The sequence below is a fragment of the Vipera ursinii genome (genome assembly GCF_947247035.1).
Source record: "Vipera ursinii genome assembly, chromosome: Z".
Classification (NCBI taxonomy): Eukaryota; Metazoa; Chordata; class Lepidosauria; order Squamata; family Viperidae; genus Vipera; species Vipera ursinii.
In genome coordinates, this window is record NC_139517.1 from 48460797 (window position 1) to 48484643 (window position 23847).

General features: G+C 41.8%; 1 protein-coding gene across 1 annotated transcript in view; it reads left to right on the plus strand.

Annotated features, from left to right (window-relative positions):
* Window positions 1-497: 497 nt before the first annotated feature.
* LOC310649707 (next to BRCA1 gene 1 protein-like) overlaps window positions 498-23847 on the plus strand; it is a 30032-nt gene continuing 6682 nt past the window's right edge. Inside the window, exons 1-10 of the mRNA XM_083378390.1 lie at window positions 498-526; window positions 9461-9622; window positions 10383-10580; window positions 11169-11322; window positions 12073-12360; window positions 13465-13587; window positions 13691-13766; window positions 15835-15951; window positions 17421-17582; window positions 17679-17786. Coding sequence (XP_083234516.1) covers window positions 504-526; window positions 9461-9622; window positions 10383-10580; window positions 11169-11322; window positions 12073-12360; window positions 13465-13587; window positions 13691-13766; window positions 15835-15951; window positions 17421-17582; window positions 17679-17786 — 1411 coding nt within the window. The 5' untranslated portion in view covers window positions 498-503. The remainder of the gene's footprint in view (window positions 527-9460; window positions 9623-10382; window positions 10581-11168; window positions 11323-12072; window positions 12361-13464; window positions 13588-13690; window positions 13767-15834; window positions 15952-17420; window positions 17583-17678; window positions 17787-23847) is intronic.

Below are 23847 nucleotides of genomic sequence, written 5' to 3' on the forward strand. Positions count from 1 at the left end.
GGGACCAAGGCGAGTGCCGGGACATGGTCCCTCCCACCCTTCCATCCTCTGTTCTTTCCTTCCTCCCTCCCACCCTCCATTCATTCCTCCCTGTTCCTTCCTCCCTTTTCCCTCCCTCCCTCCCACCCCCGATTCATTCCTCCCTGTTCCTTCCTTCCTCCCTTTTTCCCTCCCTCCCTCCCTTCCTTCGCCTTCTCATCTCTTTCCTTCCCCCGCACTCAGGAAGGGGTGATGGGAGGGGGAGGGATTGCCAGCACTAATATGCTGCTGCTGGCCATTCCTATACTATGTGGCTGGGTGGGGGTGGTCCTGTTGAAAGGGAGGCCTCGTGGCTGCAAGTCTGGAGATGCTTGTGGGGGGGGGGTGGCGCCAATCTACAACCTAGTTGAATCCATCAAAGCCAGAACACACTCAGCCTAAGATCCACTGGTAGGAAGTTTGTTCTCTGGAGAGAGAAAACCTATGACTGGCTGCTCTCCTGTAATAATAGTCAAAAGCCCATAATGGGGATTCGCTACCAGTGCAGGTAGGGGATTAAAATGCAAATGTGCATGGTTTTCTAGGAGGTTAGAAACTGGTATTCTGAAGTTTTCTAGTGACATTTGTTCATGATGTATATAACAAAAATGGTCTAATCATTATGTAGCCAAACTGAAAACATGGGATATCTCATGGAATCAAATATAAAGTTGGTGATATTTCTTGAATAGTTGGAAGAATAATTTTCACATTCTTCACCTCAATAAATTTTTTGCTTAAAAATATTATATTTTGCCTGTATTCAATTTTCCTTCTTTAGCAAAAACAAAGAGAAATTGGGCAATAATATTGCATGATTCTACATTGGCAAAAGGAGTAGTTCTCATTTGTATTTATGATTTATTTACTGAGAGTGATGCTGTCCAATCACATATAACTTGAGTTTATATCACATTAATACAGTAAATAGAGCTTAAGATGCAATATGAAACACAATAACATTTGATTTACTCAGGTGAACTTGTTCAGGAACTACCAGAATTTATGCAACCCCCAAGGCTCTCTGGGAAAAAAAGTTTTCAATACTTTCAGGAATATTAACCATTCTAATCTTTCTTCCCATTCGGATCTCTTACTACTACCCTGCTTTGGCAAGAAGATTTGCTTACAAGAGTTTTCTAAGCTATTTATTATTTATTTATTTATTTTTGGGACTTATATGCCGCCCTATCTCCCGAAGGACTCAGGGCGGCTAACAGCAATAAAAATACAATAATACAAAAGTTAAAAAAGGATTAAACTAGCAGCCCCAATAGTAAAATATTAAAAACATTTTTTTAAAAAAATCCCTGTTGTCAGTCCAGGTCAGCCTGATGGGAAAGGAATGTTTTAAGGCCGCGATGAAAGGACCGGAGATCCGGGGCCATCCGGAGCTCAAGGGGAAGTTGGTTCCTTAGGGCTGGCACTCCCACAGAGAAGGTCCTCCCCCTGGGGGTCGCCAGCCGACATTGTCTAGCCGACGGCACCCTAAGGAGGCCCTCCCTGTGTGAGCGCACCAGGTGATGGGAAAACGTTCCTGGCAGCAGACGGTCCTGCAAATATCCTGGGCCTAAGCCATGTAGGGCTTTAAAGGTAAGAACCAGCACCTTAAATCTCATCCAGAGGGCAACCGGTAACCAATGCAGCTCACACAGGAGGGGTGTAATATGGGAGTATCAGGATGCTCCCATCATAACCCACGCGGCCACATTCTGCACCAGCTGGAGCCTCCGGGTGGTCTTCAAGAGCAGCCCCATGTAGAGAGCATTGCAGTAATCTATACGGGAGGTAACAAGTGCATGAGTTACCGTACGTAGGGCATCTCGGTCCAGATAGGGGTGCATCTGGTGCACCAGGCGAACCTGGGCAAATGCCCCCCTAGCCACAACTCCTATATGATCTTCAAAACTGAGTCGTGTATCTAGGAGGACACCTAAGTTGCACGCCCTATCAACAGGAGGTAACACCTCTCCTCCCATAACCAAAGATGGAAACTCTTGGACTAAATGAGATGCCGGTACATAAAGCCACTCAGTCTTGGCCGGGTTGAGCCGGAGCCTGTTCTTCCCCATCCAGATCCATACCGCTTCCAGGCAACAAGATATCACATCGAGGGCATCGCTGGGTTGGTTTGGGGTGGAGATGAAAAGCTGGGTATCATCAGCATATTGATGATACCTCACCCTGAAACCACGGATGATCTCACCCAGTGGCTTCATATAGATGTTGAACAGGAGGGGCGAGATGACCAACCCTGAGGCACCCCACAACTAAGGGGCCTCTGGGTTGATCTCTGCCCTCCTGCCAACACCGTCTGCGAACGACCCGAGAGGTAGGAAAAGAACCACCGTAAAATGGTGCCTCCCACTCCCAATCCCCCAAGACGTCGCAGCAAGATACCATGGTCGATGGTATCAAAAGCTACTGAGAGATCTAATAGGACCAGGACAGAGGAATAACCCCTATCTCAGGCTCACCAGAGATCATCCACCAGCACAACCAATGCCGTCTCCATGCTGTACCCAGGCCTGAAACCCAATTGGTATGGGTCCAGATACTCAGTTTCCTCCAGGACCAAAGGGAGCTGCTGTGCCACCACGCTCTCAACAACCTTTGCAAGGAAGCGAAGGTTGGAGACAGGACGAAAGTTATTTAAAATAGCTGGATCCAAGGCAGGTTTCTTGACGAGGGGCCTCACCACTGCCTCCTTCACGGTGGCAGGGAAGCACCCCTCACTCAAGGAAGCATTGATAACTGCCAGGAGCCAGCCTCGTGTAACCTCCCGAGTCACATAAACCAGCCAGGAGGGACACAGGTCCAACAAACACGTGGCGGCACTTTATCTCCCCACTTCATCCGGAGTCACAGGATCAAACTCCTCCCAAATGTTATCGGCCAAACCCATCACTTCCCCCTCGTCATATACTGCCCAGTCAGAGTCCAGGCCAGCCCGAATCTGAGTGATTTTATCCACCAGATACTGACTAAACTCCTCAGCCCGTCCCCGCAAGGGGTCCTTCCCCGTCCCCTGATTTAAAAGGGAACGGGTCACCCTAAACAGGGCGGCCGGGCATTTATCTGCGGATGCAATGAGGGTGGCGAAGTGAGCACGCTTCGCCACCTCCATTGCCACAAGGTAAGATCTAGAAAAGGATCTTAACTGTGTTCGGTCAGACTCGGACTGACTGGACCTCCAAATGCTCTCTAGGCCCCTCCTCCAGTGCTTCATCTCCCACAGGTCCACGGAAAACCAAGGGGCCAACCAGGATCTGTGCCGGGTCAGAGGCAGCAAAGGCACAACGCGGTCGAGCGCCTCCAAAGTAGCCCGTTGCCAAGCATCAACTAAGGTCTTGACCGGGCTGTGGGAAAGGGAGGCAGGAATCAATCCAAGCGCCATCTGGAACCTATCCGGGTCCATCAGGCGCATGGGGCGGAACCACCTGGTCGGTTCCACCTCCCAGCAGCGGGAGGTGGTATAACGGAGGCCCAGCCACAGGAGGTAATGGTCCGTCCATGAAATGGGTTGAGAAATTGGAAAAACCCCACCCAGACCATTAAGCCACTGCCCAGAGATAAAAATAAGGTCAGGCGTGTTTCCCCCCTCATGAGTTGGACCCTGAATAATCTGGGTCAGGTCCATGGCCATCATGGAAGCCATGAACTCTCGAGCCACCCCCAACGCACCCCCCAGGGAAGGCAGGTTAAAATCCCCCAGAAGTCTGGGAAACTCAATCGCCAGCCCCGAGAGGGCATCGAGCAGCCCGGGCAGGGCCATTGCCACGCAGCTGGGAGAAAGGTATGTGAGCAACAGGCCCATCTGACCCCCAGGGCTCCACCTCAAGAGGAGGGACTCACATCTGCCTATCTGAGGGGCAGTGGCCTCCCGCGGACAAAGGGCCTCCTTAATATCAACTGCCACCCCCCACCCCTACCCTGAGCCCTATAATTCATTTGCTGCCCCTCGCACTAATAAAGCAATTCTGAGCAACTTACATGTTAAGGAATTTGGTGTGCAGGGTCTCCTTGTGCTACCAAAGAGTTGCACAGACAAGGAAGGGTACTGAGAGCAGCAAGAATCACACACAGGAATACACTGAGTTATAAAAACAAAAAGTAGTTTACTTTGAGGTGGTGTAAAGACAAAAATGCAGTCAAAAAATAAACAGTCCAGGTCAAAAACAATAGCAACAGTCCAAAGAGTAATCCAAACTACAAAGTCTTCTTACCGGTCCAGAGGTCAATACACAGTTCAGGTTTACAACAGTAGTAAACCAACAGCAAAGCAAAAACAGTAACAGTAGAGAGCAGTGAATTCAGAGAGAGAGAGAAGCTACGTTCCTAGCTTCCTCTTATGGCCATGAGAACACTTACACACCCATTGGCCAATTAACATCTTAAAGCCATAGCATTATGGTTAATATATTTTCAACCCAACATTGTAGGCTAACACCATATGCCTAACATTCTCCCCTTTGGGTAGAATAATATATAACTCTTACAATCTTATGCACATTCTTTCACAATTAGCATTGTGTTTCACAACACTTTGTACCTTTGTAAAATGGTCTGCAATATTTACATCAGATGAACAATACTCTAGCTGTATTAATTTATCTTTGATACATTGTCTGACATTTAAATAACAAAGATCAGTATGTTTAGATCTTGTTCTTACTGCAGCATTATTAGCCATCTTTATCGCAGCTTGATTGTCCTCATACACAATAAATGGATCATTTACATCTAAACCCATATCTAACAATAATTGTTTGTACACTAGCAGTTCTGTACATAACACTGATAGACCTGAAAATTCAGCCTCCATTGTAGACAAGCTTATGTGTTTTTGTCTAATAGATTTCCATCCAATCAAAGAATCACCCAACATTACAGTCAACCCTGAAGTAGATTTACGAGTGCTTGAATCAGAGGCAAAACTCGCATCTGCATATGCAGTAAGGATTAACTCACGATTTGGCTCTAAATATAACGAGTAGTGAATAGTTTGCTTCGAATACCTTAATACTCGTTTAGCTGATTGCCAGTGTCTAACAGTTGGATTATTGTTGTACCTAGCCAATTGATTTACACAGTAAGAAATATCAGGTCTAGTCCAATTACTCAGATACATAAGACTTCTTATCAAAGATTGGTACATAGCCTTATCAAATACAGGACTCTCAACATTAGTGTCCTTAAAATCCATAGCCATCGGAGTTTTTGCTGGTTTACACATTTCCATATTGTATCTCTTTAATAACTGAGATATCTTACTGGCTTGTGAAATCTTAAAACCCCTATTCGTTTTCACAATATCTAACCCCAAATAGTGGCTTATTTCCCCAAGATTTCTAATTGTGAATTTATTTTGCAATCTTGAAATGATAGTTTGTGCTTCTAACTCAGTTTTTGTTATTATTGCAATATCATCTGTGAATAATAAAAGAAAAGATAATGCTCCGTTGTGTTCTCTTCTAAACAAACAAGGATCAGCATTACTGGCTACAAAACCTAATGCACTTAACTCATTAACTATACATTTGTTCCACTCATAGCCTGATTGTTTCAATCCATAGAGGCTTTTCTTTAATTCCCAACAATCATGGTCTCTATCATTGGTCAATCCTGGTGGTATTCTTAAATAAATAGTATGTTGCAATGGAGCATGTAGATATGCAGTTTCAACATCTACATGGTTAACCATATATTGGTTTTTAGCCGCCCATACTAAAGCTGCTCTTAAAGTAGTTGCCCTTAGACTGGGTGCAAACACTTCATCATAATCCTCAGTAGTTTGGGCAAAACCTTGTGCAACCAAACGTGCCTTATGGGTTATAGTTCCATCTACACCCTTCTTTATTTTATATATCCATTTACAACCTATAGCTTGCTCACCAGGTGGCAGTTTTGCTTTCACATAAACCTTAAGATCCTGCAAAGATTTCAACTCCCTGTTCATTGCAGCTTTCCATGATGCCTGTTCCTTTTCAGGATACATCCTGATCTCATCATAGTTAGAAGGCTCTACACTAACTTGACATACTATACTTGCTTCATAGCGATCAGGTGGACGTCTGATGCGCGTGGAACGCCAAGGAATTACAGGGCTTTGAATTTCTGTCTCCTTTCCTTCCTCTTTCTCTGATTCATCTTTTATCTCCCCTATCTCCTCTCCATCTTTTATATTTACAGGAGATGTATTATCATTACTAGTTACGTTATCAGAGGAGTCCTCAAACACTAGAGGATCAGTATTAACAGTTACTTGCTCTAACCTATCCCAACCAACGTGCTCAAGGAATTTTGCACTCGCACTGTTATATACATTAGTTGTGCCCTGTTCCCAAAAACGATAGGATCTATGGTTAGCTTCATAACCTACAAAGTATAATTGCCTAGCCCTATGTTGGCCTTTACTCCTGAGTTGTGCAGGAATGTGGACCCAAGCTGGGGTGCCAAACGTGTGCAGGTAATCAAGGTTTGGTCTTCTACCGTGCCATATTGTATATGGTATTTTACCAGTAGAAGTATTAACCACTATATTCAGAACATGGTTTGCACATTTTGCTGCCTCCCCCCACAGTCTATCTGTTAAGCCAGAATCTCTTAACATGGTTCTCATCATGGCTTGTAACGTTTGCCCACGTCTCTCAACAAATGCATTATGTTGAGGCCTATAAGGGGCTGAACGTTTATGCTCAATGCCAGCTGATTGTAGCATATCAACAAAACGCTTATTTGTAAATTCAGTACCATTATCAGTAATTATGCACTGAACCTTTCTCTTTGTTTTTCTCTCCACAAACTTCAGCCAGTTTGCAAATTGTTGGAAAGTGTCTGCTTTTGACTTAAGTAGATAACAAAAACCATAACGAGAGTAGTGGTCCAATATACTTAAAATATAACATGACCCTCCTAAACTTGGCTTCATGGGTCCAATTAAATCAGCAAACACAACTTCCAAAGGTACAGTTGTTTTGAAGCTGTTTATCCTGTTTGCAGGAGTTGCCTTGCTCTTTTCCTGATTACAGGCATTGCAATTCACATACTTACTACATGGTTTCAGTTTAACTCCTTGTACTAACTCAACTGTTTTACGTAGTGAGTTAAAGTTCACATGCCCTAACCGCCTATGCAATAAATGTATACATTCATCATGTGGCTTCTTGTTCTCACATATTGAGTTAGCTTTAACTGTACTAACCTGGTTACTTGTGAGAACAAATAAACCATCTTTCAAATTAGCAGTTACACAGGTTCCATTCCTCTCAATAGTGCATTGCTCCCCTCTGAATGTTACCACAAACCCAACCTTAACCAATTCCCTTACAGATAACAGGTTGAATCTTAGCTTAGGTATATATAACATAGGTAACTGTTCATCAATGTATGGACAATAGGAATTACCTTCATCAGAGGCCTTCATCTTCCAACCGTTGGCTAGTGAAACATATTGGTTGCTGTTTTTCATATTAATAAACCTCTTTTTCTCTTTAGTAATGCATTGTGAAGCCCCACTATCAACAACCCACAATTCATTATTTCTGGATGTTGGTTCACCAGAAATAGCCAAACCAATGCCCTTCTTAGCCTTCCCACTGCTATTTACATTCTGTTTTCTTCCCTTTCTACAGAATTTGGCTATATGCCCTTTAGCCCCACAAGAAAAACATTTCTTGACGTTGTAAGCAGTGGTAAATGGCTGCTACTCTCGTGGCTGTGTCTCTCTCAGCTGGTCTCTGTCACGCCTCCTTCTGGACTCTTCCAGCAGTCTCCCAGTAATGTTAGTCAATGTCAGTTCCTCTCTGGTCAGGACTTCCAAAGAAGAAACATACCCATCATAACTCTCATCCAAAGATGACAAAATAATGTAGACCTGATGCAACTCTGAAAAAATCATCTCCTTTTCATGAAGCTCTTGAAAAACTGCCTTCATGTAGTTTAAATGGGTCAGCATATCTCCATTCTTCTGCAGACGAGCCCTAAACAGCTTACGTGTAAGGTGTATATGTGCACCCACACTGTCTCGAACATAAAGCCTTCGCAAAACATCCCAACACCTAGCAGCAGACTCCTCACCACGAATATGGACAAGCTGCTGGTCATTCAGTGTTAGTCCAATAATGCAGAGAGCTTTCTCATTGCTACGTTTAAAGTTGTCTAACTTCTTTGCATCCTCTTCGTCATCTGGATCCCAAGCAGTAGTATCTGGTGGGTTATTTACAACAGTCCATAGTCCTTCCTTGCGCAAAAGCAAGCAGCATTTCGTGGACCAGGAAACATAGTTTGTCCCATCCAACCGGGTTATCCAGGAGATGCCTGACAACAGGTCTTGTGCCATTTTACACCAAATAGCTAACACAAACTCAGCTAGGAATACTGTGTGTACTTACTCTCAGTACAGGCCTGGGCCCATAACCAGTGTTAAGGAATTTGGTGTGCAGGGTCTCCTTGTGCTACCAAAGAGTTGCACAGACAAGGAAGGGTACTGGGAGCAGCAAGAATCACACACAGGAATACACTGAGTTATAAAAACAAAAAGTAGTTTACTTTGAGGTGGTGTAAAGACAAAAATGCACAGTCAAAAAATAAACAGTCCAGGTCATAAACAATAGCAACAGTCCAAAGAGTAATCCAAACTACAAAGTCTTCTTACCGGTCCAGAGGTCAATACACAGTTCAGGTTTACAACAGTAGTAAACCAACAGCAAAGCAAAAACAGTAACAGTAGAGAGCAGTGAATTCAGAGAGAGAGAGAAGCTACGTTCCTAGCTTCCTCTTATGGCCATGAGAACACTTACACACCCATTGGCCAATTAACATCTTAAAGCCATAGCATTATGGTTAATATATTTTCAACCCAACATTGTAGGCTAACACCATATGCCTAACATTACAGACAATAAAAAGATAAATACAGAAATAAATAAAATTGCTAATACTATATAAAATTTAGAACCAAGGAAATGGACAGCACAAGAACGAGATATTCTTTTACCTCATCAGTCTTCTCCAGTGATCCAAGCCCCCCACAAGGCCTCAAACCAACTGGCAAAACCATGTTTTTATATACTTCCAGAAGGGTAGACATGTGGGAGCTTAAAGGGTTGAAGCCATAGCAGAAAATGCTTTTCTCGTTGACCCTGCCAGCTGGAAAATTTGTCCACACAAAATGTTTTGCAGATAAAAATACCTTTTTATTAACTCTTTTTAAAGCTTGTAAATCTACTCCCTATTCAGTTTTCCAGTCAATTGGGAAAATGAAACCTTTGGTTTCATTTTATATCTTCCCCTAAGACTTTATCCAAATATATTCTACTTATAAATAAACTGTGATATCAATATATCAGCACAACTGGGAAAGTTGGTTAGCAGATAACTTAAATAGTTAATAGAGGGAAAAGGTCAGTAATTCACCAGATTGCCTTTCTTATTTTTTCAGTGTCTGCCCAACCTATAACATCTGTGAATTGTGTGAGGCAGGATTATATTTCCATGACCCTAACCATGTCTTTCTAAAACTGAGGAGGCCCACCTGGCGCATTTCAGACACACACAGTCTTGGACAGCTGTCATCTCCGCTTGCCACTTCTGAGCAAGTCAAGTTAGCACCAAACTTGTTTCCATTGTGAGCCCCTTTGAATTGTTTATATTTAGAGTGGTCATGATAATGAATATATAAACAGTGAAGAAAGCTCATGGAAGATATCAACCTGGGAAATTCAACATCTGGTTTCCCTCCATGCCTTTCTTTCACCCCTAGTATAGCTCTACTGAAATGGCAAAGACTCCATCTTGGTATTGGACAAAATTAGATACCTGATTCAACTCTAAATAGAAAAGAAGCAGAGGAACATTTTAGCACAAGGGAATGCCCTGTTGTTCAGGGAGAACTGGATGATGATTGTAGATGCCCTACTGAAATGGACAAAGGCTAATGTTTATGATAAAAGTAGTGCTTTGTTTTGGGGGTAGTAGAGGTGCATTTGTTTTACTTTGTTTTATTAAGCCTAGAAAAAAGTTTGCAGATTCCTAAAATGAATTTGCTGCTGAAAAGACAGCAACCAACAATGATATGGTTTTTGGATATCATGAAAAGGATGCTGGCTTATTGCCAGTGGGTCCTCTAACCATAGATTGTAAACTTAAAGCATTCACATTCAAGGGACTTTTCGGAAGTCGTGCTAAGCTTGCATGAAGAGTTCTAGATCATTACAGGGGGCTGTTAGGGATATGGAAAAAGGGCACTAGAATGGTTTCAACATTAGGAGCCTTTTGATTCCAGATATGTCATTTTGTTCCTAGGAGACATCCAGCTCCACATGTTCTCTAGCAAAATTAATACCTTGTTTCTAATTGTTCAGATTCCAGAAGCAGATAGACAAGCATTTCCTGAAAGCAGAAAAGCAGCGCTTACGAGGAGAAAAGAAGCAGCGTAAAGCTGAAGCACGGGAATTCAAGAAGCAGCTGAAATTGCATCAAAAGTTTAATCTATGGAACTCAGTTCATGCTCTTGACAATAATGCTGCAAAATCTGAGAGCCTACAATCCAGTACACTTCTGTAAGCAAGCCTGGACCGGGCTTAGGTTTGGAAAGCACATTCTGCATACTCGGTGTTGGCTTTTAATGGACTATGAACTCCTTTTCTAGCCAACTCGTGATTTGTCCATTTGTGGTATTTTCAATATCTTTAACTTCCTACTTCTCTAAAAACATACTTTTAAAAGATTACTAGACAAATTGTGATTCATTGGGTCATCATTTCGGAGATATTTCCTTAACAGAAGAGAAACAGAATGACCAAGAACAAAACTGGAAGTGAGAAGGACTTTGATTTCCTGCTGGCTTTATCATACTAACTGCACTCCAGCAGCCAATGGTGGGGATCAGTCTTCCCAGCCTGTAGAGTGAACAAAAATAAAACACAAAGGCAGAAGACAACTTTGTCTTTTCTCCTTCTGGATATCACAATGGATCTCAAATTTTGAACGCGTTCTGTAGGTTAGCTAGTTGAGGAACCTTGGTTCCAAAATGGTTCCCCTAGGCCTGTTTTGCCAGGCCATTAAAGGTTACAGGAATGTTAGAATGGTTAATGGGCATGCAGATTTGGAATTTTACTGATTTGTCTCTGGTTTCCTCCATTTCACAGTTCTCTGCAGCGATGCCCAGTTGTCTCAACTCTGAGTGCCGCCTTTGTAGATGAGAATTTACCAGATGGAACTCGCCTCCCACCGAAGATTATCTTCATGAAGCATTGCCGTATGAGGAACACAGGCAACATGGCATGGAGCTCAGATACCAAGGTGTTTTTCAATGTTTAATTCGTAAAAATACATGCTAAAATCTAGATTGGCACAGAGCCTGTTCCCATTGCTCATCTCCTTTAGCCCTTTCTGCATGAACATTGGGAAGGTACTTTGAAAGTGCAGTATACTTTGTGGCATGTTTTGGACTGAGTCCTGCTATTATTTTGTTTTCTGCTATTCCAATAAATAATGGATCTCAAGCATGTAATTTGCTTATTTATGAAAGGTTTATTTTAAACTCTCAGCCACCCAATTTGGTGTTTTGGCTACACTGTTCAAAACAAAAGCTATGGCTATAGGCTGCTTTTGTTCTGAGTAAATGGGAACTGAAGGATTCATTTTAATGAATCAGAGATGCCCAGATCGCAGAACTGTATACATTCAATCGGAGAATTGTGAATTGTCTCTTAAGTGTTATTAGTCTATTTCATCATCACTTGTATACCAAGATTATCTAATAATTTTCTCTCTGCAGCCCTAGGATTCTTGAGAATTAGGCTTTTATGTTATAGTCTCAGATACTTAGATGGAAGATTCTGATTCTTCTTCATAGTAATTTTTCTTTGTATTGCATGTAGTGCCTGAGAGCCACAGAATGAAGTTCAAATCTGAATGGAAGTTTGAATCTCTGTTTACCAGCATTTACTTAATGAAGATCTTATAGGACAAGGCCTAAAAACATTGATACATGACCAGTCTGGAAAGCTCACAATAAAATAATGTTTTTCTTTTCTGTTCCTATTTCAGCTAAAATTCATGTGGGGAAACATAACTCTGGTGTCTTCTGGAAAAAAAGATGTGATTGTGCCTTCCCTACTTCCTGGAGAAGAGGGGATTGTTTCAGTGGAGTTTGAAGCCCCACCAGTGGAAGGAACCTATACATCTCACTGGAGGTTATCACATAGGGGGGAGCAATTTGGACCCTGGATCTGGTGCAGTATTGTGGTTGACTCTTCTTCCACAACTTTTTGTCCTGACCATGGCAAATTGATGCCTAGTGTTTGCCAGAATAGTAGATCTCTTTACAAAGAAGAGGTAAGGCCCTCGTATACCTGGGTGTATTTAAGTCTGTCGTTTTTTTCCTCTCAATATTTTTTTCTCCACATTTTGTAATTCTACTACATCTCTGCCTTCTTCTTTTTTTGCCTTTTGTCTGTATTGCCTCCACTCAGTGGCCCCTCTTCTTTAATGTGCGTATTCTCTTCTGATTCAAATATAAATCCTAGAATCAATCAGTTTATTATCCTTTGGGCTGTTAGTTAATTTGTTTTAACAGTTTTAATCTTTCAGATAATTTACTCATGAAATAATCTGTGCTTGGGATAACGTTCGGATGTAACAGTCATCTATAGGTCCACCTCAGTTGGGCTCAAAATTGAAGAGCTAGAAAGAAAAAATAAAGTGTATGCACCATTTCTTTTCCTCTTTGGCAAACAGAATTATATGTTTGGGAGAAGTAGGGTTTTGTCAATAACATACTTCTATCAGCTGAAAGAGCAGGAACTCATTGGCAAAGTACATTTTAAATACCAAAATCCTAGATTTAGCCCCTAACGTTTTCAGGTATAACTGAAAAAAAGGAGATCTTAACCTGATAACATAGAAAGCAGCCTGCTAATCAGTCCATACTGGTTGAAGATTATGAGAGTTGCCACCCAAAACATTTGCAGGGCTCTTTACAGATCTTTTCAGGATCAATTGATCGGTCTGCATGAGATAGGATCTTGTAAACATCCATTTATCCTATTAACTTTGTTCTAAACTAATTGCAAGATTGTTGTTCCATCTATTTCTCAGCTCAGTAATATAAGGGATATATGATTTTTTAAAAAAGTAAAATAATATGCAACTTCTGAATGAACAAAACAATGGAGAAAGTGTGCTAGTGTCACTTATTTTTTTTAGAAAATACAAAGATGTATTAAAAATCATTTTTGCACATTTATTTTGCACTTCTGTTTAGCTGAAAAAGATTCAGACTTTTTTATATTAATCTAGAATAACAAATGAAAATGTCAAGATCAAGGTAATATGGAAGATGTACTGCATTATAAATGATACAATGAAGTGCCCGAGTAAAAGAATTTGCCTCAAAATCACCTTGGAGGAGCATTCTTCAGTAATACTTCTTTTCTCTAGGAAAGAGCATCAGAATTCAAGGGAGAAATAAGTTTGGCCAACCGAGTTGCTTCATCAAAGATGAAAAGAATCCTCAGTGCTAGAGAGTTCTACATCCCATCACTTGATCTTCTCACAGCCCAGGTGAAATGTCTGGTATAAACCAAAATTCAAAATGTATTCAGAGGAAATTTTCCATACAGTTTTCTCTGTCATTAAATTGTTCACCTTGTGTTCTTTCCATTAGGATTTGCTCTCCTTTGAATTGCTGGACATTAACATAGTGCAAGAACTGGAGCAGGTCCCTCGTAATACTCCTGTTGGTAAGTATTCTCTGTGCCCAAGAAGGCTTTTGGATGAGAATTGTGACAAATACATTCTCATCCTGCTTTCTCAAGACAGCATGTGTAATTGGCATTATTGGATATCTGCCAAGGCCCATAGTTCTCCAATAGGGGATTATCTGCCAATTCCTGGCATCCTCTGGAACTGCTGCTGCTCCTTGCAAAATTACTGTTTTTTGCCTGGTATATTAAGCAAGCACTGTGCTTGTTTGCTTATTGTGGAAGATTTTCAGGTTTCTCACAGTATGGAACTGTAATGAGATTTTAATTTGCAAGCCTTAGTCCCCTCTTGTATTAGTTTCCTCAAAGTAAGAATAGTTGGTCAGCACCTGCTAGCTTTGATAGAGGTGTCAAACTGCCGGCCCACGGGCCAGGCGTGTCATCAGGAAACCGTGCCCACCCCGTTGGCAATGGAGAAAAAGCTCCGATATGATGCGTGACGTCACATGACATTGTGAGTTTGACATGTCTGCTCTAGGCCAACATATTACGATGTATTTACCATATTATCCCTGACTGAATGACAGCTGAACTGAACAGGATAAATTTGTGATCCATATGATCTGTGATGCTTAACTAATCATTTCTCTCAACTTCTGAAAATCTTTAATTCTTTCTATTTGGTACTAGGCATGTTTAGTCCTTACCTGCTGACCAGTCCACTTTCTTTCCTACAGATGAGGCAGTGGAAGGAATCTATAAAAATAGTTTCAGAAATATATATATATATATATACCGTATTTTTCGGACCATAAGACGCACTTTTTTCCCCCAAAAGTGTGTGGGGGGGGAAACGAGGGTGCGTCTTATGGTCCGAAGGTGATCCGTATGGCCAGCCCCAACCTCTGCAAGTGGAGCACGAATCGGCATGTGCTGAGAAACGCCGATCTCACGCTCCTGCAATCTGCCTTGCTCAGTTTCAGCTTCCCTTGCTACAAGAGAAAGCAGGCTGAAACGGAGTGAGGAAGATTGCCAGGAATGCGAATCGGCTGATCTCACGCTGCTGCAATCTCCCTCGTTTCAGCCTGCTTTCTCTTGTAGCAAGGGAAGCTGAAACCGAGCGAGAGAGTTTGCAGGAGCGCGAGATCGGCCGATTCGCATTTCTGGCAATCTCCCTCGCTCCGTTTCAGCTTGCTTTCTGCAAGAGAAAGCCGGGCCGCAGGGCCACTTCCGCAGGTACTGCTCTAATGCAGAGAGGGAAGGACAAAGAGGGAGGGAAGGAAGGAAGGAAGGGACAATGGGAGAGGGAGGGAGAGAAAGAGAGAGAGAGAAAGAGGGAGAGAGAGAGAAAGAAAGGGAGAGAAATAGAGGGAGAGGAAAAGAGAGGGAGAGGAAGAAAGGGAGAGAGAGAGAGAAGGAGAAAGAAAGGGAGGGAAATAGAGGGAGAGAGAGGGAGAGAGGGAAAGAGAAAAATAGGGAGAGAAAGGGAGATGGAGAGAAAGGGAGAGAGAGAGAGGAGAGAGAAAGAAAGAGGGAGGGGGAGAGAGGGAGAGAAAGAGAAGGAGAGAGAAATTAAATTAGTAACATGATTGTTAGGTGAATCTGGTTTCCCCACTAACTTTGCTTCTCAGAAGGTTGCAAAAGGCAATCACATGACCCTGGAACAATGTGACCATCATAAATATGAATCGATTGCCAAGCATCCGAATGTAAATCACATGACCCTGGGGATGCTGCAACAGTCATAAGTGTGAAAAATGGTCATGTCACTTTTTTCAATGCCGTCGTAACTTTGAACAGTCACTAAGTGAATCATTGTAAGTCAAGGACTACCTGTAATTTATCATTTTTTTTCCTTTTTTGTTGGGGGGTCAAGTTTTTGACACCTTGCTGGGCGACTGGTGGTACTCGGACATTGCCTTGTACTAAAAGTGGTACAATGGATGAAAAGGTTGAAAAGCCCTGTTTTAGTATACCGGTACTATTTGGTTAAGAATTTTTTTTCTTGTTTGCCTGCTCTAAAAACTGGGTGCGTCTTATGGTCCGAAAAATACGGTAAAAGGTTATGATTCTTCCTTGTGGTGTCATCCTTATCTTGCTTTTCCAGATTCCATACAGGGGCCAAGTCCATACAAAAGCCATGATTGCACTCCTGTGCCAAAAACAGCTGACTTAGATCAGAAACAAGAAGAGAATGAGAAAATCACATACGAATTATTGCCTGGTAATTTAATTTAATTTAATTTAATAACATTTATATACCGCCCTTCTCCCTGAGGACTCAGGGCGGTTCACAGGGCAGAATAAAATAACCAATACAAACATTAAAAACAGATTAAACAATTGCCCTAGTTAAAAACAATATAATACAACGCTAAAAACCCCCAGAACAATTAAAAAAAAAAAAATAAAACAACCCCAACACTCCCCCTCAGGCTAGGCCGGCTTGTACAAACAAAAATGTCTTGAGATCGCGGCGAAAGGAGCGAAGATCGGGCGCCATCCGGAGCTCTACCGGTAGCTGATTCCACAGCTCCGGAGCGCCCACAGAGAAGGATCTCCCCCTGGGGGCCACCAATCGACATTCTCTGATCGGTGGCACCCTGAGGAGGCCCTCTCTGTGGGAACGCACAGGGCGCAGGGAGCTTGATGCCGGCAGCAGATGTTCCCTGAGGTACTCCGGCCCCATGCCATGGAGTGCTTTGAATACCGTTACCAGTACCTTGAATCTCACCCGGAAGACAACTGGCAACCAATGCAGCTCACGGAGCAGAGGTGTAACGTGGGAGTATCGGGAGACTCCCAACACCACTCTCGCGGCTGCATTCTGTACCAGTTGGAGCTTCCGAGTGGTCCTCAAGGGCAGCCCCATGTAGAGAGCGTTGCAGTAGTCCAGACGAGAGGACACGAGCGCATGAGTGACCGTGCACAGATCATCCCGGCTAAGATAAGCAGTAAGAAGCACTGAAATGGCCCTAAGAATTTTCTGTTCTTCCATTGGGTTTCCTTATCAGGTAGAAGCCAGCAGTCTCGGCTAAGAACTGAATGACCAAGCATTTTAATTGGCTTTATTATTGACAAATCGACTTTGCTGCAAAGCTGCTAGCTTTAGAATTTGAAAAAATTACCAGGTAGTTTTAGCAATACTGGAAAATGATTGCAAGGTTGTATGCACTTAGTAAAAGCTGCATTATAAAACAAGATAATCCAAGTTGTTTTCAACTGATTTTCTAGTTTTGTGTTTTGTATCTTCAGCTTTTTTCTTACACTATATAGCCCCTGCTTCAAGACACCCTTTATCCCTTGACAGCCATGATATGCTTGGCTCAACATAAGTCTTTATTATTAGGCTTGTGTTCAAATGCTTTAAAACCTCAGTTTCATAGACCTAGAAATTTTAGGTATTTCTAATTTTTGTATAAAAGCTGCATTATGGAGGTACTAAGATCTGCCTCCAAATTAAACTCTTGAAAATTGATGATTTTGTGAAGACCCTGTTCTTGCAACCCTGTAGGTTGAATGGTAATAGGCTTCCTCTTGGTGTGTCTCACTGCTTGAAGTACTTACATTCGTTAGGTAAAATGAATTAGATATAAATGATTACCAACAATTAAACGCAAACTCTCAATATCTATGACAGCTTACTCCATTCTGAAATTTTTAGTAAATACTGCCAATAATATTAATCTGTAGATGCTGAAGTCAGCAAAGGGAAGGCTGAAAATTCAGGAAACCAAGAAGAAGGAGAGGAAGACATGAGTGGAACCCAGTTTGTATGTGAAACAGTCATTCGTTCTCTCACCCTAGATGCTGCACCTGATCATCAGCCCCCACAAAAAAAGAAGTCTTTTCATAGTGAGCGCTTTCAAATACCTTTTGAAAAACTAGCATATTCAGAAAATACCTACAACGTAATTGATCATTTCATCTTTTTTTGTTATTGTTGATTAGATTCTCTACAAACATTATCCAATATTGCCCACTGCAGCCCAGAGAACAACGATTCCATTAACCCTGTTTCAGAGGAATTAGAAGCCAGAGTACCAACTCCTGAATTTGGTAAGATTTCACTAAATTACTCACAGTTGATGAGAGTTTGGTGTACAAATTAAGGCATCAGGCTGGAAACCAGGAGTCACAAACTCATCTTAGGTGTGAAGCCAGCTGATGACATTGGGCCAGCCACTTTCTTTCAGCCTTTAGAAGTAACATCAGTAAACCACTTCTGAAAATCTTTTTTAAGAAAACTGGAGGGATTTAGTTCAGGCAGTGAACAGAATTCAAAAGCTGACTTGATGGCACACACACAGACCACACATTCATAGTTTCTATTTTCCGTTCCTCTCCAAGATACATATTTGAAATGTAGGTGACTACCTATGATGTAGGGACACGGTGGCTCAGTGGGTTAGGACGCTGAGCTTGTCGATCAGAAGGTCGGCAGTTTGGCGGGTTGAATCCCGAGTGCCGCGTAACAGAGTGAGCGCCTGTTACTCGTCCCAGCTTCTGCCAACCTAGCAGTTCGAAAGCACGTAAAAATGCAAGTAGAAAAATAGGGACCAGTACGGTGGGAAGGTAACAGCCTTCTGTGCGCCTTTGGTGTCTAGTCTTGCCGGCCACATGACCACAGAGACGTCCTGGGAAAAGCGCTGGTTCTTCGGCTTTGAAACAGAGATGAGCACCAGCCCCTAGAGTCGGAAACTACTAGCACGCATGTGCGGGGGAACCTTTACCTTTTTTACCTATTGTTGCGATGAGCAACCGGTCAGGGTTCTGGCTTCAACTCTTAGAGCCCCTTAACAGGGGTGAGAATTTGGAGGGACCCTCGGCAAGGGTGAACACCTTGAATAAGGAAGGATCTTGCCTTTTACCACCGACCCAGTATGCCGGAAGTTCCGACGGTCATACTTGGGAACTGCGATGATTTAGGCAGAGTTAGAGACAGAGTAAGACAAACTGAGGCACCTAATACAAGAAAGTGAGGGAGCATGGAGTGCTCGGGGTGGATGATGTGTCCCTCCTCCAGCTCCACAAACCCTCCTTTTATTAAGCTGTTTCATTTGGGAGGGGTGAAGTACACATGAGGAATTAACACAAAGGAAAAACATAACTCATTGCATACGTCTGCTAATGAACATATGTGAGGTCAAAGGAAACAATAAAACATAGTTTATGCTAACAGAGAACTGATAATGAAGAGGGTAAAGGTCATTACAGGAAACAATAAAGCATAGCTTATTATATTACAGAGAATACTAGGGTTGTCATAACTTGAAACATAACTTGAAACATAACTTGAAACATAAAAGACAAGTCTTTGTTATGAAGCAAGGAGCAAAGGTTTATCACAGGAAGGCAGAGGCCCTATCTTGAAGCAAGGACATCTTCAGGAAAACTATATACTGGGCAATTTAAATGAAACAAGTCTTTGTTGTAAACACATGTGAATCAGAGACAGGAATGTGGTTGCAAATAAGAAAAGAGTTATATCACCAGAGGCAGAGATGGAATGTAGGAATGTGGCCTTACAATTGCAGATTTGGAGAAAAGGCAGAAGTGTTAAACTCTTTTAATATGGGAATCAAAAAAGGTCTTTTGCAGGCAGAGGAAAGCAGATTAATATAGGAATTAAAAAAGGTCTTTTGTAGGTCTGGGTTCTCTACAACTCCTCTTTTTCTGTTTTTTAAAGCCAATTACTGAGAAGGCCCCTCAAAATCCAAAACTTTCTCTTCTAGGATACTTACGCTGGAAAAAGAGAAATCCTTCGATACCTCCTGAGCCTGCGTCAATGTTCCTTTCAAAGAGTGTTGGTGTGAGGGTGCATCAGTCTCTGGGTCAGAAGTGAATTCTAAAAGAGGGTGTTTGTATTCACTGTCAACAGTGTGTTTCATCAACAGAATGTCATCGCTAATGTTGCTCAGCCTACGTTGTAGAAAATTTAAAAGTTTACCCATAACACATGGGCCAATTGCACATGCAAGTAATAATAAAATTAAAGGACCAGCTGTAGCTGAGAAAAGGGTGGTCAGTCAGGGAGAGAAGTTAAACATTCCTTGATACCAAGTATAATTCTGCCATGGAGTCAAGCACAATCAAAGAAATACTGTTAGTAATACTTCTGATAAAAATAGGCAAGACACAAGGTAAAATAATACATCCTAATACAATCATACTAATAAAAGCTACAATAGCGTGTAAACCAGGTACTTTGGGAAACCAGGAGCCAAGTAATTCCTGAAAGTTGAAACCATTTCAAGTTTGGACAGGAACATGAGCTACAGAGTTGATGGTAGACTCGTTGTTAACAACAGGTTGTTCCCTCTGGGTCCATGAGATGGGCAAAAACAGTGTGAAAAGAGTCATTTTTGACTGGAAGTAATGTCAAAGGTGTGAGTCATTGTAAAGAACTGGATGGGATAGCTGATGAAGTGGAGTTGACGTCTGGGGTTAGCTTTCAGATGGAATTGTGTTTTAGTGGCATCAGTCAGTTTTTTCAAAGCTGAAAAAAGTCACAAACCATGCTGTCATCTTTAATGGGTTCTGCAGTTGTGTTTGTGGAGGCATGATACGGATGAACGTGGTGACCTGGGATCCACAGCACTTTGGCAGTTGAGCAACTGCGTAGCCTCTTCCCCAAGTGAGAAGGTCTGCAGGGCCTTTCCAAGTTAGGTCTGGAAGTTGGCGATACCAAACCTGTGGCTTAGGGAGATCTGAAGAAGAAGAAGAAGAAAAATGCTGCTCTGCAGCTGTGGTTAAGGGATAGCCAGTCAAGTTAGAAAAGTTTAGAGTGTAGAGGCAAAGATTAAGAATTTCTTGCACTGCTGGGAGGTTGGAGTTTCGTTTTCCCCTGTTCTGATTTTTATAATGATCTAAAGCATGTTTCAAGGTTTGGTTAGGCAGGGCCATTATCTGTTTTGAGTTCTTTTGGACATCCCAGCACTGCAAAGGTCCGAATACAATGATTGATTACATGTTTGGTGGCTTCTCCCCTTAGGGGGGTGGCCATGATGAGCCAAACTGCTTTTGCAAAGCTTTGGAATTTTGATGAAAATATGAATGACTTTCCCAGGGGGTGAGGGGTTGCAAAGAACAGGCTGAAGGTCCGGAGGCAGCCTGATCTGCAACATTGTTTCCCACTTGCAAAAAACCTGGAAAAGGCTGATGACTAAGAATGTGAGCAAAAAAAAATAAGATGTTGGCGTTCAAAAAGCAAATTTTGCAAGGTTAAAAAAAGTTGTAACAAATCTGGTTGAATGGAGGGGGATAAATAAGATCCATAAATCACTTGAATTGTGTGATAAACATAGGTTGAAAGGAAAAAAATTTGACAAGCAAAAATTGAAGCAGCCAGTTCAGCTTTTTGAGCTGACCGCTGGGGTGTTGTTTGCTTGGTTAGTGCGAACAATTTGCATTGCAAACGATAATCGGGTGGTGGGTGGCAAGAAACCTTGCCATGCCAATCAGCTAAGGAAAATTGCAATTCACTTGAGGTTTGAAAAAATGATTCCCAAATTTGCAAAGACATAAAAATAATTGTGCTTCTCTGGTTAAAACAGAAACTTTGGGCGTGTGGGATAAATGAATCCATTCCAAAATTTTCAATTGGTTAAACAATAGCAACATTCGACTCCCATCATGCAACATCTACCTTTCTCTTTCTACTACTTCCCATGTTTCTCCCTATCCATATTTCTATTTCTCCCTTCTCTTTTCCATTCATTCACTGCCCTTCTGCCATTCTGGCCTAACTTCTGACTTTTCTGCTTCCAGCTTCTATCAACTTTTGCATGAGCCAACTGTTTCTCTTAGCTATTAATCAATCCTCTACATTAATCATATTTGGAGTCAGTGTATCTTTATTAACAATCTCAGAGCCTGTTGTAAGGCATAAAATAGTGCAGATTAAGGGAGGAAAATTCTCCCAGATATCACCTTCTATCAATGTGTCCTGCACACAGACACAAAAACATCAAAAACAAGAAAACAAAAACAAAAAACAACTCCACAAAAAGATCAGAGTAATTTCTTTTAGGTGAAGTTTAACTAAAACTCAAAGAATTCCAAAAACTTCTCCAGCAAAGAATCTCTCCTCTTTCGAGTAAAAAAAATTGCAAGCTGAAACTGCAAGAGTGGGCATCAAGCTTCACATCCACCCCCCCTTTCTCAGACTGGAATTCTAAGCAGAGAAAAAAAAATGGTTAAAAGAACCAGCCACCCCCCCTCTTCTGGCTGTCTCTCCCTTTCTGACTCTTAAAGTAACACAGCAGGGTTGGGGGGGGGGGGTAAAAGAAACTTTACAAAAATCTCACCACCAAAAATAAATAAATAAAAATAGTTTGCTCTCCTATACATGCATTTACTCTCACACATCATCCATGGCTTTTACAACAATAAAATCTGCAGTTTACTGTTCCTTTCACACACACTCACATTTACATATCAGCAAATTAACTCATTCACTTCTATTCTGACTGCTTGCATAAACAATTTCACATACAAAAATTTCATTTCATACTTTCTCCAGACAAACCATACATTATTAAATAAGGCCTTTTTGTTTGGTGTTATCAGAGAGGATTTTGACCCTCTTCCAAGTCTTGGAAATAACACAGAACAACGCAGACAGACATATAAAACAACATTTATTTAGACATATGGCTTGTCCTACGAGAGGTGAGAAAAATCATGAGTTGATTCCAACCGAACATGGTTTCTATAGGGCCCTTTAACCATCTCCCATTTTTCTCACCATTCCAAGTCCAAGCTTAATGTTCCAAATGTCCATATATATACATATATATATATACATACACATAAAACAAAACAAAACACACATATCAATTTGGGGTTTTAAGTCAAAACAATAATCCAAAGAGCTAGCTAGATCTCAGGCAGGTCCAGGCAGTTGAAATCAACAGGCATGCCCCTGGATTTTACTGAGAACAGCTCGCCCCAAGAGGCTCTTTCAAGCCCCACATAAGCCAATTTTAACAGGAGTTCATTTCGGGCATATTCATTGTCTATTTGCCTTGTTATTTCTTCCTGCAGTCTATCCACAAAGTCTGAATAAGCCTGATTGGGACCTTGATAAACCTTTGCAAAACCTTCCTGTATCAAATTAAAAGCCTCCCTTGGGCTTTGAGCCTGTTGGTCATTAGTAATGAATTGTCCCGTGCCAAATAATTGATCCCTATTTATTCCTTGAGGTAATACAGCAGAAATTTTTCTCTATTTCTTTTTTATTTATATTCAGATTCCCAAACAAGATATTGTGATAGAGTCAAAATCATGTTAGCTTACCTATACTTATTAAAAATCCTTACACATAGTTGATGAATTCATGATGCAAGGGTGAATTGGTTAACCTCCGGCTGCTGGTGGCGGCAAAAAATTAACAAGATAACAAGATGACAAACTGAAAAAGGCTTAATGAAAAAGAGAATCCGTGAGAAGTTCAGATGGGTTAGAAGCATTAAGAGGAGAAAAGAATAAAAAAAATGTCCCAGGGGGCATGAGCTACAGGCATAGAGTGAACAAAAGGTGCCTCTTGAGTGAGGAGAGAGATTTGGAGAAGGAGGAGGAGGGAAGGGGGGAGGGGGGGTTTAGAAATAGCAACAAGCTCAGAGGCTTTTTCCTCTTTGCCGAGAGCAGAAAGAGAGACAGGCACAGCAGGGCAAAAATAAAAGGCAGAAGGAAGATTCTCCGGAGGCAGAGCAGAGGGGGGGACATGCACAGCAATAGGAGGAAGTTTCTCTGATTTTTCATAGGGTGGGGGTGGCACGGATGAAGGCAGAAGATCAGAAGAGTGATCAAGAGGTTTAGAGATAGAAGATGTTAGATCTAAAGGAGATGGCAAGAGTTTTAATGCTGCCATCACTGCTTGCCATGCAGACAAAATATCAGCAGGCACCCTGGGATGATTGTGAAGATATTTACGTAGCTTTTCCCAGGTTGTAACAGACAAAGTGCCTGATTCTGGATAAGCCAGACAATTTTTGTTAATATATCGTAAAAGTTTTGTTAAAAGTCTCCTTCCTACAAGATGGACCATGGTGCCATTGTGTTTTTGAACAAAATTAGCCTTCTGCATTATATTATAAAGTTCGTCCCTATGAACTGA